Below are 19,919 nucleotides of genomic sequence, written 5' to 3'. Positions count from 1 at the left end.
GTTTAAGCGGTGGAATGGTTCCAGTGTGCTCCCCGGATCGGACGCTTAATGTTTATATTTTGCTAAACAATCATAAGAAAAACGGTCAATAACCGCCACTGTCACTATAATTAAATGTTTCAGATCAATGTGTATCCTATATGATGCTATTCACTTCATAGATATCAATTTATGTGGGACAAACTTTAGAGACGATACTGTTATCTTGCTGCTCAATCATCACACGCGCATTATTATTTTACATGACAATCTTTCCTCTCAGTTTACAATAAATTATGTCGAGCTACTAGAAAACCGATACAGCTCATCGGGTTATCAGCACAACACCCTCTAGTGCTCCCTATTTGGCCTGCGATTTTATGAACGCTTCCTAGTTTATAAATAAAAGAATCATCTTCCCTGAACCGCGAACTCTTCCATTCAATAGCATCTCAGTTTACGACAGAATGCCACTTAGCCGGTCGTATTTCTAGATGAGATTTATCTGATTTCAATTTAACTTTAACGAGCTCTGACCGATTCTGGTCCAGTAGCAATTAAATCCAGAAGAATTTTCAACCATTTTACTGCCTTTGCGTACCAATCGAAGGGAACGCATGGTTATTTGAGATCATTGAAATATCGCGTTTCTGGTGTATGGCGTAGAGGTTATTATTTATTGTCTGTGTATCAACCACGCAAGTTATTGTGATCTAATCGGACACGACCAGCCAGTGGTTTAGCTCTTCTTTGGATATATCTTGCTGTAATCTAACGAGATGTTTGTATGTATAGCGTAAAGGGTTTGCTGCGCACGAACCACTTGTTTGACAACCGCACACTTCGTCCTAATGGTGTGTTAAATTCACAAAAAAGACTAACAAGTCATAGATTTTCTGGGATCAAATGAACACATAGGCAAACCTCTGAAATGAAGAGTATAAAAAATAAAATGAAATAATAAATGTACTATATGTACTATCAAATTATTTCTCAATGTAAAATTATTCGGGAATCCACCATTAATCAACATCAGCTTCAACACATTTGACAGATTTACGAAGAGCCACCGAGCATTCTTTTGGTGCATTCCGCAGATTTTATATGTAAGGGCCAATAGTCCATTAATCTTTTTGCTGGTATTGGTATATATTGCTCTACCCAAAGCCGGGTTTTTATTATCATACAATTGGTAATATGTACATTGTTTGTATGAAACTGTATAGTAATAATTTCCATTTTTCTCTCTCTCTCTCTTTCCATATGTTTCAGAAAACAGTCATCATCAGAAAAGATCATTAGCCGTCATTCGCGAGGTGTTACTCCTCCGATGCACCCTCGATGGGTCCTTGCCGAATGCTCCGACCGGTATACCAACCGATGAAAGTTAAACATTTACTATACTCAAAATACTTTCCCATTGATCTCATGTTAAAGGAAAGCTAAATAGTTCCAGAAAATGACACAATAAAGAATAAGCTGTTGCGAAAAAAGTAAATATGTGACGCGCTAACTTTTAGGAAAATATTGTAAAGAGGTGGATTGTGGATTGCTTCATAACGCATCCTAAAATTATCAATGTGAAAGTAATTAATTTTGTGACGGAGCAGTGCTGTTTCATCAAACAGGATACGCACACATTATAAAGCAAAGTTAGGGGATAGTTAAAGTGTGAATTGTTGTTATAGCAAAGAAGAGTACTAACAATTGTGGAGAAGTTAACAGTTCAATGACCGAAATTGATTCCGAAGGATTTCTAGGATACTATTATTACAATGGATCCGATATATCTGGTACAAATGAGAGCGGCCGCTTTATACCGGAGGACGCTAAGCTGGACGTGACATATGCAGTGTTTGAAGGGCTTGTAGCTCTGATGGCCGTGATTGGCAACGCGATGGTGATAGTAGTGTTCAAACGCGAACGACGACTACGCAGACGGACTAACTTTTATATAATTTCGCTGGCCACGGCCGATTTTTTGGTCGGGCTTCTCGGAGTGCCGTTTGCCGTCCTGTCTTCAATAGGCCTTCCCAGGAATCTATACGCATGTCTGTTTACCATATCGTTACTAATCGTGCTATGTACGATTTCTATCTTCTGCCTAGTGGCGGTCTCCGTCGATCGATATTGGGCGATCCTGCACCCGATGGCTTATTCACGGAACGTTCGAACCAAAACTGCAATTGGTAAGCTGAACAGGGTATTCGATCCTAAACTTCTAGTAGTGTTGTAATTTCATCTGAAGGAAGAAGGCAACTTTTGGAACAAAAACACATATGAAAATGTTTTTATCATAATCGCGATTGTAAATATCTTAAATATCGGCTTATCAAATGTGAAACGTGCTTTTTATGGATTGATTTTTGGCTTTCCCATCTGTTATTAGTAGGTATTAGCACCCCTCTGTCACTCTGTCAAATCTTGACGGACAGGGTCAGTACGCCCTCTACGAATGACGGTGGAAACATTTTTAGTTGTATATGTGACATCACTCTGGCATCACAACTATACTGACATCATAGTATGACATCGTACATCAACATTACACGCATACATTTTTTCAGATGGTTGCGATCACTAACACTTAGAAGCAGTAGCAACTCCCGTAAGATAAGAGATGGCGTTAGTAGTATCATCCTTTGCTGTTTATATGCGAACCTCCTTCTATGCCCAGTGTTGAGTTCTGGAGTATTTTATTCACGACAGATACGTATTTCGACTACGACTTGCAGGCTTCCTCAGTGTCTGTTTTCGAAAACAATATGAATAAAATAACAATGTGAATAAAATACACATAGTAGAATTAAATTGGATAAGTTTTCTTATTTTTTATTTTTAAGTTTCGTATTCTACTAAGACGCTCCGAAAACTTCAGTCAAAAATCACTAGCAATGGCACTTCATTGGATGATTTCAAGGATCTGGGAAGAGAAGAAACCACCGGAGCAGTGGATGGAAAATGTAGTCTGTCCCATCTGCAAAAACAGCGACCAGCTAGATTACTGTAATTACCGTGACATCACGTTGGTCAACGCCGCCTACCCAGATTTTGTTGCGTCGTCTATCCCCAATAGCAAGAGAATTCGTAGCGCAGCATCAGGCGGGTTTTATGGGGGACCGTGTTACTACGGATAAAATTTTTACTTTTCGACAAATCCTCCAGAAATGTCGAGAGCACAACGTGCACACGCATCATATATTCGTGGATTTCAGGGCAGCTATGATACAGTTGAACGCAAACAACTATGGCAGATAATGGATGAGGACGATTTTTTGGACAAACTGCAACGGTTGATCAAGTTTCGAATTGCGCAGAGGGTGGCAACAAGGGGATGGACTGTCCTGTATGTTATTCAATATCGCTATTGAGGGTGTGATACGCCAAGCGGACATCGAAACGAGAGGAACGATCTTCAGCAAGAGTAGCCAACTCCTAGCCTTCGCAGACGACCTCGACCTCATTACTAGAAACCTTGGAACGGCGGGAGCAATCTACACCAGGCTAAAAACGGAGGCTAGAAGGATAGAGTTACAAATCAATGCATCAAAAATCAAATATTTGGTAAGAGACTCCAGAGAAAGCAACGTTTGCCTCCCATGAACAATGACTATTGACGGCGATGAACTAGAAGTGGCTGATGAGTTCATATATTTGGGATCTCTTGTCACCGTCGACAATAATACAAGTAAAGAGATCCAACGACGCATTCAAGCTGGAAGTCTAACCTCCTTTTTCCTCCGCAAGACGCTTCGATCAAGGAGCATTCGCCGCCAAACAAAACTGACGATGTACAAAACGCTAATCAGACCGGTAGTCCTGTACGGACCACCCCACCCCGCCATGGTGATTCATGCAATTGCACCTTCCAAGGCAATGTTAAATAGTTGGTTAGAGGGTACACCCCCTTACTTCAGCCCATCCAGTGTCACGAAAATGACTGACTGACACCATCTATTTTGACGCACGACTTTGACCCATACAGCGTCGCACGAATCAGCATAACTAAATTCATCAGGAAACCATGTTCTAGCATTATCTGCCACAGTTCATTTCGTTCGATAGAATCGTACGTCGCCTTAAGGGGACATGAACGACTAAAAATTTTGAAAAAATCATTATTCTTTTATTTCGGATTTTAATTCTGCAATCTTTTCCGCTTATTTTGATACTAAATTTGTAATGATCCGACCACAGGAAGTGGCCGAAAAACGATCATACACATAAGCATTCCAGTGCGGCGTGGAACAACTTCGGCGAAATAAAAAGCCGCTCCTGGAAAACCACGATATTCAAACTTTATGTACCTTTTTCTCAGAAACTACACAACATATTGGAACAAACTTTTTTTTTGTTTTGTTGGTAGTAGCTTGGCAAAGACTTTTATAACTTTTGAGGTTTGTAAACGAAACACAGCCAGAGAAAAAAGAAAAAGAAGACAACAATTTTTCAGGCATCTTTTCTTCTTCTTTTTCGTTTTTCTCAAACTGTGTTCTGTTTACGAAACTTAAAAGTTATAAAAGTCTTTACCAAGCTACTACCAACAAAACAAAAAAAAAGTTTATTCCAATACGTTGTGTAGTTTCTGAGAAAAAGGTACATAAAGTTTGAAGTTTTTTCAAAATTTTTGATCGTTCATGTCCCCTTAAATTTCACAAACAGATGATGGGTCTGCAAAATGTACTCCCGGAACTCACCGACGAAGGACTTCGCTAACGGTATAAGCTTATAGGCAGAATTGAGCAATGTAATGCCTCGGTAGCTTTTCACTCGAGTCGACGTCCTTTTTTGAAAATAGGGCGAATAAGGCCATCACCACTCCTCCGACATTTGTTCTTCCTCCCAGATCCTGACAACAATCCAGTGGATTGCTTCGTACAGCCGCTGGCTCCCCGCTTTTAGATGTTTAACCGGGATACTTCCCAGCAGGAAGAGCTCCTTTCACCAGGCTGCTACGGTCGTTTTGTTAGTAAGCAGGTTTCTAGCACTAACATTGCACATCACAGGAATGGCATAATTCCTGCCCCTCATCGCCGACGACTATGTGCTCCTCGTACTAGCGTTTTTGAAAGTGGGTTCTTTTTTCCGCAGTACAAATCTCTCAATCTTTTCTGACATGTAGCCGAAGTGAGCATTCTTCTCATCTGCCACTCTCTGGCAATCAGCCTCGAACCAGCTGTTATGCTGTCTTCCACGCGACGTCCCTACCACCTCTCAAGCTTTATGGCGTATTCCGCTGCCACGCCATCTGCCGTCTACCGCTGGATGTTGAAACGTAGCATCTTTTCAGTGCGAGCATTCGCACCACGCGCGAATCTCACACACGACGAGATTGTGGCCAGAGTTGATAATTGGTCCCCGAAAAGACCGTACATCGATGACATCCGAGCGAGGCTCAACCGTCAATCAAAACATGTTCAATCTTACAGCTAGAGTCCCCATTTGGATACCTTCAGGTGTGTTTCCGAATATTCAGATGTGGAAAGAAGGCGCTACAGATGACCATTCCTCTGACCGTGACGAAATTTATAAGCCTCAGACCGTTATCGTTGGTCGACAGTTGAAGGTTATGTCTTTCAATGGCAGGACGGAACAATTCTTCCCTCCCGATTTGCGCATTTGCCATCTCCGATAATGAGTTTCTCGCCATGTTTCAAGCACTCTCCATAGGTCCTCTCAAGTCTATCGTAGAACTCGTCTTCAGCATCATTAGATTGATCATTTATCGGTGCGTATACGTTGATTAGGCTGTAGTTGAAGAATCAACACACATCTGTTAGTCATCTGCGGACGTCCAACGGATAACTCGTTGCTTTTGCTTTCCAAATACTACGAAACCGATTCCATATTCAACATTTCTGCCTTACTGCCACTGCAGTAGATGGGGTACCTGAAAGAAGTGTCTGCAATCTACTTACTTACTTACTTAGGTGGCTTGTCGTCCTAACACATAGCCTGTTGTACAAAGTTTCTCCATGTTACTCGGTTGAAGGCTACCGCTCTCCAATTCCTCGGACACCGAGTACTCTCCGCCAGATCTCGCTCCACCTGGTCTAACCATCTTGCTCGCTTCTTACCGGATTTGAGGCGAACACCATCTTTGCAGGGTAGTTGTCCGGCATTCTTGTAACATGCCCTGCCCATCGCATTCGTCCAGATTTAGCCACCTTTTGGATACTGGGTTCGCCATAGAGCTGTGCGAGTTCATGGTTCATCCTCCGCCTCGATACTCCGTTCTCCTGTACGCCGCCGACGATCGTTCTTAGCTCTCATCGTTTGAAAACTCCGAGCACTCGCAGGTCCTCCTCGAGCATTGTCCATGTTTCATGCCCGTAGAGAACAACCGGTGTAATAAGCGTTTTGTACAGGGTGCACTTTGTACGGGGACTTATTCTGCTCGTCCGCAATTACTTGTGAAGCCCATAGTAAGCACGACTTCCACTGATAATAAGCATCCGAATCTCACGGTTGGTATCATTGTCCGCCGTTACCAGTGAGCCAAGGTAGACAAATTCGTCAACTACCTCAAATTCATCGCCGTCGATCAATATACTACTGCCCAAGCGGCATCGTTCGGCCTCGGTTCCGATGGCCAGCACGTATTTTGTTTTAGACTTACCTTTAACCCAACCTTTTCTGCTTCGCGCTTTAGTCTGGTTACTGTTCAGCCAACGCCACAGATGTTCTGCCGATAATATCCATGTCATCGGTAAAGCAGACGAATTGACTAGATTTGTTGAAGATCGTGCCTCACGTGTTGGTATCCGTTCGGTTCATAACACCTTGTAGCGCTATGTTGAACCGCAGACATGAAAGACCATCACCTTGACGAAGCCCTCTGTGTGATTCGAATGAACTTGACAATCCACCCGAAATCTGAACACAGCACTGTGTACCATCCATCGTAAATTTAATCAGTTTGATGAGCTTCATGGGGAAGCTGTTCTCGTCCATGATTTTCCATACGTATTCAACGATTTTCAACGTACAAATGATGCGTGGAAACTCTGTATTATGCCCTTTTGTAGGATCTGCCGCAGTATTGTTGGATCTGTTGTAGACCGACCTTCGACGAAACCGGCTTGATAAGTTCCCACAAATCTGTTCGCAATTGGCGATAATCGGCGGAAAATGATTTGAGACAGCAACTTATTGGCTGCATTGAAAACGGTGATCGCTCGATAGTTCTCTCAGTCCATCTCGTCGCCCTTTCTATAGATCGGGCAGATAATCACATCTTTCCACTCGTCCGGTAGCGGTGCCGTATCCCAAATCCTAACAATTAGTCGGTGTAGACAAACGGCCAGCTTTTCTGGTCCCATTTTAATGAGCTCCGCTCCGATGCCATCTTACCCAGTTGACTTGCTGTTCTTTAGCTTTATGATGGCCTCCTTAACTTTGCCTATCGTTGGGGCTGGCACCTATTCCTCGTTTGTTGCACCGTCGAAAACGCTTCCTCCGCCACCATGGTTCTCCGCCTGAGCGCCATTCAAGTATTCGTCGAAGTGCTGCTTCCACCTATCGACCACCTCACGATCGTCCGTCAGAATACTGCCAGTTTTATCCTGACACATTTCAGCTCGCGGCAGAAAGCCTTTGCGGGATCTGTTCAGTTTCTGGTAGAACTCTCGCGTTTCCTGAGAACGATGCAGCCGTTCCAACTGTGCATATTCCACGTAACGCTTTTTCTCCCGAAAGATTTGGTTTCGCTGCATCTTCTTCTGTTTGTGTTGTGTTAGGGTCTACTGCACCTCCCTTTTGCCATCGAATTTGACCATCGAACTTCCTGAATAGCAGCGGTCTCCACCCCGAGTCGAGTGGCTATCGAGATAGTAAGCTAGCTCGCTCCGATTCATGGAGAGTTCTGACATTCCAGGTATTAATTTTCCAATCATTATCCATTAATCATTACCTTGTACTTTGCCGTTTCCTCTACTGATTGATCCGTTCCGTATTTTCATTTTTGTTTATCGTGGTAAATGAGAGTTTCGGTATCCTTACCGGGCTCGCGATACCTATCCCGCAGATGAGTCTGCCATCTTAGATGTGGCTTGCTGAATACAGCGTTTCATTTTCAGCCACTCGCTCCGAGACGCTCCCTCACCTGAGGAATAGGCGCGCAGTTTCATATCTCCTAGCTTAGCTGTTCCAGCGAGAAGTATTTCCGGATAGGGCCATCTATCGTCATTATTGGATAAGATCTTCGAGGAGGCACTAGGTAGGGACTTGACAGAGTCAAAGCTATATTTGATAGTCCTTCCAGGTAACTCTCCCCATTTCATATGCTGTCATGCTGTTCAAATATTACGAACACATATTCTAACGTCAGCCATTATGGTTCTTAAAAACCGGACCACTGCATCACTTTCTTTTTCCTACACATACTTCGAAATTACGATTAGGATGGCGCGTAACATAAATCTTGTAATCTGTCAAGAAATGACTTCAAAAATTTTAAGCAATCAGAATAGGTTTTCTTTTACTGACAGTCACATTTTTAGGTTCACTCCAACGTCAAAAAACATAAAATTATATGTATTTAATGAATGTTTTTTCTTCTTTTCCGCTCTAGTAATCATAAGCCTCTGTTGGCTAGCCGGATCAATAATAGGATTTTTACCACTGTTCGGGTGGCACGAAACTCCACAAGTTGATACCTGCCTATTCTTGAAGGTTATGGATTACGATTACCTTGTATTCCTGTATTTTGCGACAATTATTACACCTGCTCTCATTATGTTAGCGTTTTACGCACATATCTATCGTGTCATTTTAAAACAGGTTAGTTTTTTGTACAGAACATAACAATTTATTGTTTTAATATCGCTCATATTTTTCAGCTGCGTCAGATTGTAACAATGAATCCCATGGGTACGCTCTCATCAGAAAGCCGAAGATCATCCGACAGCAGTCGTATCCGTATATCAACCTCGAAATCGCCTAGTTGTAAACCTGGTCATAGCCATGGTGGTACAATGCTTCGCGTGCTTGGTGCCGCTCAAAAGCGGGAAGTCAAAGCCACACAAAATCTTTCCATCATTGTGCTGTTTTTCATGATCTGCTGGATACCCCTGTATACCATCAACTGCATAGTTGCATTCTGTAGAGATTGCAAAATTCCACCCACTCTAATGCTGTTTTGTATAATCCTGTCACATCTCAACTCTGCTGTCAATCCTCTACTCTACGCCTACCACCTAAAGGACTTTAGAGCAGCATTGCGGAATCTTATTCTTACTATGATTGGATACGACGTATCTAACCAGGAACTAAATTACCGTGCTTCCTTAGCCAGCCAACATCAGTTCGTCCAACGACATTCCGTAATGGACAGGAGATTATCACCACAACCCAAGATTTATGTTGGTATGATAACATGCTTTACTGATAACGCTATTTTAATCAATTCTGCTACAAATTTAGTTATCGCAAATCGTTGTTCTAATAAACGTTTATACGTTACCATCTTGACTCAATTCAGAATCAAAAACTGAGACCGACATAGCTTAAAATGGTATAAAAGATATCTACGAGATAAACCAAAGGTAACTTTTTGCTCTAGTTGCAATACAAAACTGTGACTAACAAAATCATAGAACTGATTCACTTGTCTTTCGCAGATTTAGGCATAACGTAAAACTAAAAAGGTTTTCTTGCTAAGCAATTTCATGACGACAAAATGAAAGCAAAAATCTAATCATACTTTTCTGACCAAAAGTGGCAAAAAGTTTACAGACTCTCCGGCTTTCCATCCACCTTGTTATTTGAGCCAGTGTATATAGAACTGGAATATGATTTTGAAAAAATACGAGAATTACTTTGTGCTAATAACAATGTAAAGTTCCGTCTACCGAGCTGAGTTTGTGCCAAAAAAGCATAGGTTTTGACGTAGGACTACGTCTTTGTTTACTATACTGGGACTGGGTAGAACTTTATGAAAACGAAAATAGAAGTGTAACGTTTGAATGAAAAATTTCAAACGGTAATAACTACTAAACTACTGAATGAAACTGAACAATTTATATGTTGTTGAATAGATAAAATGACCAGCAATTTATGGAGGGGGTACGAGAGCAATTTTATGGAGGGTGTAAGAGGGGGGGCTCCTATACAAATGAAACACAAATTTCCTTAAAACTCGAGAACTAATCAACCAAATTTGGCATGTGGGGGTTTTAGAAGGCAAGAATTATTTCTATAGTGAATTGAAACACCTCCCCTCTTTAAGAGGAGGCTCCCATATAAATAAAATACAAATTTCCTCATAACTCGAGAACTAATCAATCAAATGGAACCAAATTTGGCATGTGGGGTTTTTGAAGGTAAGAATGATTACTACGGTGTACTGAGACCCCTTCCCCTTCTAAGAGGGGGTGGATTCCCATACAAATGGAATAAAAATTTCCTCATAACTCGAGAACTAATCAAGCAAATGGAACCAAATTTGGTATGTGAGGGTTTTTGGAGGCATGAATTTATTTTGCCTCACCCCTCACCCTGTGGTAGGAGGATAATGACTCCCACACAAATAAAACAAAATTTTTTGCGTATGTATTTTCTGCTATGCACGTCATGTTTGCGATGAACGTGCTTTGGCTTTAATGTTATTTGCAGTGTTGGGCACCGCTAATTCGCTAATTCGCTAACCGATAGAATTTGCTCGATAATCGTGGAAATTTCGCTAATCACTAATCGCAAACTGCAAATTAACAGTTACTGTTTATTTTTGAACATATCGCAATAACTTGCATTGCAATCTATCGCTGTACAAATTATTTGTAATTTACATTTATTACATGGCTTTTCTTAATTTACCTAAGATCAAAACCTATTATAATGGATAAAATGCTTTACAGTTTATTAATTTTAAAATAAACAGCGGCATTTTATTTGGAATCATGGCCCAGTAACAATTCGGCTAGTCTGAGTATAAATTATAAAGTATAACTAGCGTTTCTCGATTGGTCGGTTAGCGAATTAGCGGTGCCCAACACTGGTTATTTGTAACCAATGGCCCTTTTATAGGCCACAAGTGAGTTAAAGTAATGACTCTCCGTCTCTTTCACTCTCATTGTTTTGTATTGGACAGATTTTTGCGCAGTTATTTGTCTTCACTGTACAGTTATAATGGCCAGATTTTTCCAACAAAAATCACAGAATTATATATGGCATCCCTGCTTATATACCCCCGTCCACGTGTTGCCAAAACCATTGCATTCAATGAAGAATTGAATCTGAATATTTTGCTCTTTAAACATAAACTAAAACAATGGCACTCACATATTCTTATAAACATACATATGCTAGAAATGCAGTTTACATTAGTCTTTGATATAATGATCTGATATAGTCTTACCCCAAGCAGCAATGTGAGTTTTATTGTACTCTTATAATGGTGTTCAAGACCAATTTTGGTCTTAAATGCCATCATAAGAGTGTAATAAAACCCAAATTGTTACTTGGGACGTCACCCTTTCGTACAACTCTTAGGGTACTGCCAGAGTGCAAGCGACATGCGACACGACGCGACGTTTCTTGCTGTAGTTATACGCGCAGCCCTTTTTCGCCCGAAGCAAGACATTTGCATTTAGCAACATGAGAGCGAAGTCGTGTCGCGTCGCTGTCGCGTTTACTCTGTACGGGGCCTTAGGGCTCTTGCTGCTACAGCCTGCTTACGAAAAAGTCGGATGCCTGGCAGAAATCGAACAGAACCAGTCTTCATCTTTCGCTCGATTCTCTTTATGTCAAATGTGACATTTTGAGGCAGGAGAAAAGTGGTTTATCAGTTTTGCAGTTTCGGACAAAAGGTAAGAGAATAATATGGAACATGACTAAGCAGGTATAATTTAATTGTTAACCTGTTTATTGCACGCTTCTTGCTGCTACAATCCGCTGCAGCTACCCTCCAAAAAAGGAGGGAAAGCTGAATCGGTACAAAGCCGGTTTTTATTCGAGATCTCTGGCAGAAATCGAACAGAAATCCGGCAGAAAAATCGTAAGGTGAAATTTCTGCCAGAATCCGATGTTGCATTTCTGCTAGTTTTCACGGGTGACGGCGGCCAGAAATCCGGCATAATGTCTGGCAGAAAAAGTTTTTCGCTGCCAGATTTTTGTTCGATTTCTGCCGGACGCGACTAAGCGGGATATGGCAGTTGCATGAGAGTGCAAGAGATCGGTTTGTGCTTACATAGCGAAATGCAACTACACATTCAAAGAGACAGTCAAGCTCCCGTATGTGAGGAGCAGACATTCAATTTATAGTTTCAAATGTGTGATATTGAATGAATTTTGCCTACTGCGACTTATAACCTAGCAAAAGAGAAGCGAGAATGTTTTATACATATGTATTGTCGCTCGTGAGCGCAGGCTATCCATATTTTCCTTTATCCCTAGAAACACGCGATCATGATTTGTTTATTTTTAATTTTTCGTAACACGAGTTTATCCTCTCTTTGTTGTAAGAGGATAAAGCAGTATCAGCCGTCTTCCAGAGACGAAAATACACAGGTTACTATAGAATTTACCAAGCAACCAGCCAACAAGAGAGAGGCATATTAAACAACCGAATTTATGTATTTGGGTATGCGGCCGCTCTACTATACTACAGCTGACCGATTTCTCCTCAAAATCGGAAATTGGAACGTTGTAATCGTTTGTAGGCACTCCTAGGTTGACTTTCGTTCCGTCTTCTTCGATTATATCTCCATTGAAATGCCCATCGAAGAACTGCTTCCACCTATCGACCACAATTCGCTTATTTGTGACCAGGTTTCCCTCCCTATCTCTACACATATCAGGCTTAGGTGTGTATCTTTTACGAGATTGGTTTACCTTCTCATAGATCTTGCGCGTCTAAGTTGCCTGGAGTAGTTGCTCTAGCTCTTCACGGTGCGATTTACAAACCCTTCACGATCACCTCCTTCTGGAGCTTTTTCCTCCTCAGAATCGTAGTCAACTCGCTCCGCGCTCATCGATGCTTGGCCAAATTCTCCTCCCAAGCTCTTTTTACCTTTGTTATACTATATAACAAAGGTTTAGAAATTGGTCGAAAAACACGAAATTGATCCGAGGCCCGTAGAGCCGAATCACATATACCAATCGATAGAGCTCGACGAACTGAGCAATGTCTGTGTGTGTGTGTGTCTGTGTGTATGTGTGTATGTGTGTGTGTGCAGCTCATTTTCTATCGTCTGTTTCTCGAAGGTGGCTGAACCGATATGACCGCTATTACTTTTGTTTGAAAGGTATTATTGCCTAGTATATCACTATTAAATTGCTTTGCGGTCCGACGTTTCGTTTAAAAGTTATGAGTAATAATGTGAAAACTACGTGACACGCGTTTCTCCGGAACTACGCAACCAATTTTAACGATCTTACTACCAAGCGAAAGCTCTTGCTATTACTAAATTTTTTACCAAGTTTGATTGAAAACGGACAAGCAGTTTAAAAGTTAGCCTTAAAAACCACTTTTGATAAGGTTCAAATGATCGCCTATTTCTCCCGATTTATGTGCTATTAGTTTCATTTGGCAGGTAATATAGCCGGATAGATCACTATTGAATGGTTTTTTGATTGGACGTTTAATTTGAAAGTTATGAGCAATCGTATACACCACACCAAAATGAACAATAATGACATAATGATTTTAACCAAGATAATTTACCTAATTTCAATTATTTTAATATCAAACGAGAGGTTTTGACACTACGAATATATATGCAAAATTTCATAAGAATTGGTTTTACCGGTCAAAAGATATTAATCCTCGAACTCTTGCGCCAACTTTTGCAACACAGTTACTCGCGCGCACAATAGCCCAAAACCAAAGAAAACGTGCGCACTAGAGTTTTGACTAGGAAAACTTGGTTTTAAATTTACCGAACCTTTGGAAGAGTTTCTTGAAATTGAATGCTCTATCATCTGGTAGAATTTAAATTTTGATTACACTCAAGTACTTTTTTTACACGGCTTGTTTTTTCGATTATTAAGAACGGGACAACCTAGGGACCATTTATTTATTTCTCAATACATTTGGGAGCGGCCCGACATTCGTTACGTAGTTTGTAAATGGTCCCTAAGTTGTACGGTTCCTGAGTAATCGAAAAAAACAAACCGTGTAAAAAAAGACTTGAGTGTAATCCCCCTAAAAGGGAAATAAAAAAAATGCTTTTCTTCGGATTCAATATAACACATTGATGTGCTCTACAAAGTTTTAGAGCATATTATTACAAGAAATTTTGCTGAAGACAGTAACCTTTTATCTCTTCAGAGAAGACAGAGAAATCTTATTTATTGTTTCTGAATTTGTAAAATCAGTTTTTCTATTTTAGCTCTTTTTGTAATTGTTGTATGACTTTTTCATGTATTACAAAGTTATACAAATAGTAAAAATACACAACTTTGCTGAAAATAGTATACCTCTATGTTTGCTTGTTTAGGAACTGTAGAACTTTGATTATAAAAATACCCTGATTTTAATCCCGAATTACTCGACTACCAACTGACGGATACATTTTAAACATTTTACATTTGCTGATAGTTTTGCTACATACAGACACCATTTTTCCATATGAAGTAACGTGAAAAAAATCCAGTTGGAGCCAATAGCGGCACACCTCACATGCTGCTTGCTTCGTTTCTGTGCTGTCGGTTTATGCTGATCTATTTTTCTAACAATTTAAAGTATTATTGCATTGAATAATTCAGACATTTTGCTCATAACAAGTTTATTCAAGAATATACGTTAGTTAAACAACGATTGATCAATATGGCATTCAAAAACCTACACATGTTGTTCAGAATACAACAGCGTGAGTAACCGAAGGTTAATAAAAATTGATGAAATTTTTTCAAGAAAACTTTATTGATGTGACTCGAATAGAATGGCATTACAGGAAATTATGCATAGTTCAAAAACCTATAAACTAGACCTTTACTACGCAATGTATATGTTAAAGAATAATATTTCTTCTTACAACTTACTTTTACTTGCACTTACCCACATTAGTAACAACTTACTCAGCAATTTCATGAGAAAAAGAACTATCAAAATTTATAAGTGCTTCTATTTTGTTCAAATGTTGTAAGCTTATTCAATTTCCAAAATTTGTATGTAAGCCAACGCACAATGCAACGTTAACTAATTATGATGAATTATGTTCCGAAGACGTGTCGATTTGTATCTCAAATAGCAAGTAAGACATATAACAAAGGTTCCTTTCACCACTAGGTGGATTAAATCAGGTTTTTTACTCTTCGTCGCTTGTTGGCCTTCCCCGTTGTGCTAGCTTAACGGGAAATTAGCAGTCATTAACTTTTCGTCGAAGAGCCCAATTTCGGGAGCAGTTTTTGGGCCCAAAAGCGGGATTATGTATATAAAAATGTAAATACTGCATTTTTCTTGCTAATCTGAACACAGCGAATATATTTTTATGAACAGAATTTTTGTTTCAAACAAAAAAACTGCTTTTGAAGTTGACAGAATCGATGACGTTGACGACTAATTTCACCTTAAGATGCACTGCCACTGCCAGTACGCGAACATTTATGTATTCAGCTAATCGGCTGATGTAGGAAGACTAAGCGGACTGAGCAGCTAATGATATACGACTAGTACAACTCAAAGAGATACGCGATAGTGTTAGTGAGAGTCTGCAATTGGCTTAACGCAGAGTAGAGCGAGTCTCATATTTATGTTAAAAGGGTCGACTACCACACACGTTACGCTAATCATGTGGTGCCGTCGATGTTGCTTCACCTAGGGCCACGGTTGTGGCGCCCCATTAACGAACGAGCGTATCCTGCTTCATCCGTCTTCGAGGTTCGAAGCACCTAGCTCCACAGAGGTGCGTGTAGTTCTTGGCAACTCGCAAGTTATCTAATTGCCGAATAAGCGGTTTTATTCCGAGATGAATACCGTCGTTAGTTTTGAGCACACATGTACTGCTACTAAGTAATGACCCGAGTGAATCTCTTTGCGGGGAAAGAAAGTACTTCTGATCATCAGCATCAGCTGGGATTGTTTTTGTGCATCGAAACGTCAGTGGAAACTGGGTATGAACTGGCACTGCGAACCAGGCTAGCTTGATTGAATAAAACAGGGAAAGTATTTATTTGCGATAAAATTTAAAACCCCTTACAAACCCGAGCATGCTGACTTGATTTAAAATTTGAACTATGTGCATCAAATATAAGAAGAAGAAGAAGAAAAAGATGAAAACGAAAACAATGAATCTGTCACTGAGTTGGCTTCTCTCTCTCAGATGGGGACCAATCACCGGTCCCATCTGGACGTTCGTGTGCCCGATGACGATTATGATGTTCCGTGGCGAACAGCTGTCGTACGTTGCCTTCTGCTGCTCATATAACGCTTTCGTCGTTAAGCCTACCTTCGTGTAAAGTCCAACACGCGATCCTGCATCCTGCCCATAATTTTAAAGCCTGTTGGTAAATCTAAAAAAAATTGGTAAAATTGGGCCCTGCTGCCACGGATCCTCACAACTTTGCAACAGATCTCCTGCAGTGCCACCATGTCGAACTTTCGGGGTTCTAACTGGTCAAGCTGCACTCTGTCACTACACACGAAATTCAGCAACATATGTTATCCTATAGGTTTGCTTGGAGGGACAAATTGGTTAGAACCAGCCCTAGCCCCGTCGGTAATTTGTCCCATGTTTTTATTTTGCTTGTAAAGAGCTGGTTATTGGCCTGGCCCAAGCCGCATGTCTCAGCAAGGGCCATCATCTATCGGATATAGTTACCCGAACTTTCAACCAAATAAGTAATATTACTCAATCTTTGAAACTCGTTAGTAAACAAGTTAGATTAAACTTCTCGTATGGTGGTTTGATTACAATAGACGGAGGAAGAGGCGCAATTTATGTCTAAAAATAACTTCATCGCCAGTGTTGTTGGAGTTTGAAGTACGTCGCACGCTTAATGAGGGGGTTGTGGAGTCTCCCTTTTGTCCAGTTCGGTGTGGTTCAAAGGTTCATCACTACCGGCGATCCACAGAGTATGGGAGGACGAGTGGGCTCGAATCCGATAATAATTGGCTTCAATTATAGCTTGGTTTGTTCCGCTGATCCCCGCTGAACTTAGGGTACCGCCAGAGTACAAGTGACCTGCGACGCGACGCAACTTTTCTTGCTGTAGCTATACGCGCAGCCCTTTTTCGCCCGAAGTAGGACTGTGCATTTAGTGACATGTGAGCGAAGTCGCGTCGCGTCCTAGTCACTTTTACTCTGTACGGGCCCTTAGATGAAAAGGAGCGGTACACAACTTCTTAAGCGTTACTACAGAGGCCCTCCCTTATCTAATTTCCTGCTCTTTCTCTTTCACGCCTGGTCCCGTTCTGTTGGATCCTATAAACATCTTTGTTTCATTACTTTCTTCTACCGTCCGCTACGTTAATTGTAAAAAACTACCGTTATAAAAATAATAAAGTCAGTCTTTTTCTGTCGCGTTTAATAAAAACCAATCTTTACTGTCAATAAATTATAACCTATTTCATACTAGTAAAACAACTACTGGTTAATAATTCATTTGCACTTAATTTTGTGTTATTCGATTTAAATAAAACATTTAACCACCGACTAACAATGTAAACAGTGGAGCCTCGTTCCATCCCCAATAAAAATAATAATTTCAAATTTCCAAACAAGGCTCCAGTCATACACGCTGGTGTAGTTCTCAGATAAGCGAGTAAATTTACGGCATAAGTAAAGTTATAGCGTACCGTTTTACATAGCGTAATGATGCTAGTCGCTAGTATAGTGGCTTCGCGAGATGTGTAAGATTATAACGATTATAGGCATTTTAACAGCTTGGAATATTCGTGACTGCTGTGGGATTGGCCAATGTGGGAATGGCCCCAGGATTATCATTGAAACGATCTTTTGTTTGGAAATTTGATCGAAGTGTTACATTTGTTAATCTATGAGTTCTGGGAATTAACATTTTGAACCATAAACCAAAATTATATGTTTATTTCTTATCATACTAACTGACATGCCGCTGCGTCGTTGCATACTGGTATGGCTCAGGTTCTAGACCAGTTTTTCTATTAAAAACACACTATTTCAGAGTACATATCTCATATATTAACATTAATAAATAAATCACTTCCAGATTCACCTGTTTATCTGCGTTCACAACAATTGCTCCAACAACAACAACGACATCAACAATCAATACTTATACAACAACATCCTCTGGGATGCACAGAAAGCGAAGCTTCATTTAACGTTCTGCATAAAAAACGGCTAATTACCAGCACTCGTTCGGACCCTGGATCACCGAACATACTAATCAGTACTTCAGCAATCAGTGATAGCCCAGTTGATTCTAATTGTTCAACTCCACAGCGCTATGAAATGGGATTGTTCGACAAATCTGATTTTAAAATGTGGCGTATTTCAGAGGTCTCTAGCGTACATGAGAACAGCGGCAATCGTAAATCAATCTACGATAATGATGATGCTGAAGACCACAGTGAACTGATTCTAGTATATACAGAAAGCAAAGACCATTCACTACAGCGTGCCGAAAGTATTGAACGGCAGTTGCAAGAAGAGCACGCTGTAGAACTCGTCTCCAGATCGGACACGATTAAAGACCAATCAAACGAAACGCCAGAGTTCGGGTTACGACTGACTGAAGAGGACTGCAATCATAGCTCACTTTACAGTTTTGTGCTTTCTAAACGTAGAAGTCAAAGCACATGCTGCATCCTACAAGAGAATAATTTTGGTTCATCGGTCAACGACCCAATCTTTCTGATAGAACAAGCTTCACCTCAACGAATACTCACTAACAACGTATCACAGCCTGACGTCAACAACACCGTTTACCGTAACACTAATTGTGCCAATCATTATAGTAGCTCCAACCTAGTTGATAATTATAACAATAATTGTAACAATAAATCTAGTCCAAAATTTGGCTCGACCGAAGGGAAAGCCGCGGTAGGCGACAAACACCAGAGGCCTATTAGCAGGTCCTTATCACTGTTCAGTAACCCTCAGCAAGACGAACAAAATTCCACCCAAAAGTCACTTTCACCAATTAGTAATACGGAGAGTGTTTATACATCACATTCCAGCCTTTTTAACCTGTTCAGCTCCAACGGAGCAAAACAACGAAAATGTAGCTTTAAGTTGAACAAGCGATCTACGTCGAATGACAAATAACTGAAACATGTTAGTCCAAAGATTAAATAAAACTTCTTGTATTAGCAGTAATAAATGGAGTAACTATGGTTAATTGGTAGTTAATAAAATAAAAATCTCTTGTCTGTAAATCTGAAGATACTTCTATTAATGTTAAATATCACGAACAGAAAGATCTCATGCAGGAAGTTTAAATTTTTTGAGCAATGCACTCAACCGCCGCGCCGCTAATATGAAAAACGCCTCGTTCAGATTGGGTGAGTTCATTTTTAATCTGAATATTTGGTAACTCTATTCATTTTAACATACGCGCAAGATGCGCACCCTATGAACTTGTTGTTTTAATTTGACGAAAACAAACGTTTTTAAAACATTTCAAACATGCGCGAATTCTAAGCTTCCGGTTTGTAAAAGAGGTAATTGGCTCGGCAGTTTCCGCTAAAATGGTCTATTTTGAGTGCTGGAGAGAAGTAAGTTCCATATGAGCTATACTGCCAAAACTCTTGAGCAAGAGGAAACGCAATAAGTTTTTTTTTGCTTTTTTTTAATTTACCCGGTCAACTTTAACGTCAATTCTAGATAGAATTAACAAAAGGGCGAATGTCGCAAATGTAGACAAAACGGGTGAGAGTTATTTTTTGCTGGTCCAGCATAGGAAAATCAACCCTCACTCGGTTTGTTTATGCTTGCGAAATTCGCCCTTTTGTTAATTCTATCTTCAATTGTGTATGACGCTTGATCGGTTTTTAATGTGAACGCATTCATACCACC

At 40.4% G+C, this 19,919-nt stretch overlaps 1 protein-coding gene across 1 annotated transcript; it reads left to right on the top strand.

Annotated features, from left to right (window-relative positions):
* Positions 1-1,520: 1,520 nt before the first annotated feature.
* On the top strand, positions 1,521-19,169 carry LOC128745305 (5-hydroxytryptamine receptor 2B). Its single transcript, XM_053842342.1, has 4 exons — positions 1,521-2,168; positions 8,552-8,760; positions 8,820-9,345; positions 18,109-19,169. The coding sequence occupies exons 1-4, from the start codon at positions 1,709-1,711 to the stop codon at positions 19,167-19,169; spliced, it is 2,256 nt and encodes a 751-aa protein (XP_053698317.1). The 5' UTR covers positions 1,521-1,708.
* The last annotated feature ends 750 nt before the right edge of the window (positions 19,170-19,919 follow it).

The sequence above is a fragment of the Sabethes cyaneus genome, chromosome 1, assembly GCF_943734655.1.
Source record: "Sabethes cyaneus chromosome 1, idSabCyanKW18_F2, whole genome shotgun sequence".
NCBI lineage: Eukaryota > Metazoa > Arthropoda > Insecta > Diptera > Culicidae > Sabethes > Sabethes cyaneus.
This window is presented reverse-complemented; position numbering and strand designations above follow the sequence as displayed.

What these genes read in the sequence shown, in the direction of transcription:
- LOC128745305 (XM_053842342.1), top strand. Translation starts at nt 1,709, where the DNA reads ATGACCGAAATTGATTCCGAAGGATTTCTAGGATACTATTATTACAAT. An exon ending in TCGAACCAAAACTGCAATTG is followed by an intron (nt 2,169 to 8,551) that starts GTAAGCTGAACA and finishes TTTCCGCTCTAG; the next exon opens with TAATCATAAGCCTCTGTTGG. An exon ending in ATCGTGTCATTTTAAAACAG is followed by an intron (nt 8,761 to 8,819) that starts GTTAGTTTTTTG and finishes CATATTTTTCAG; the next exon opens with CTGCGTCAGATTGTAACAAT.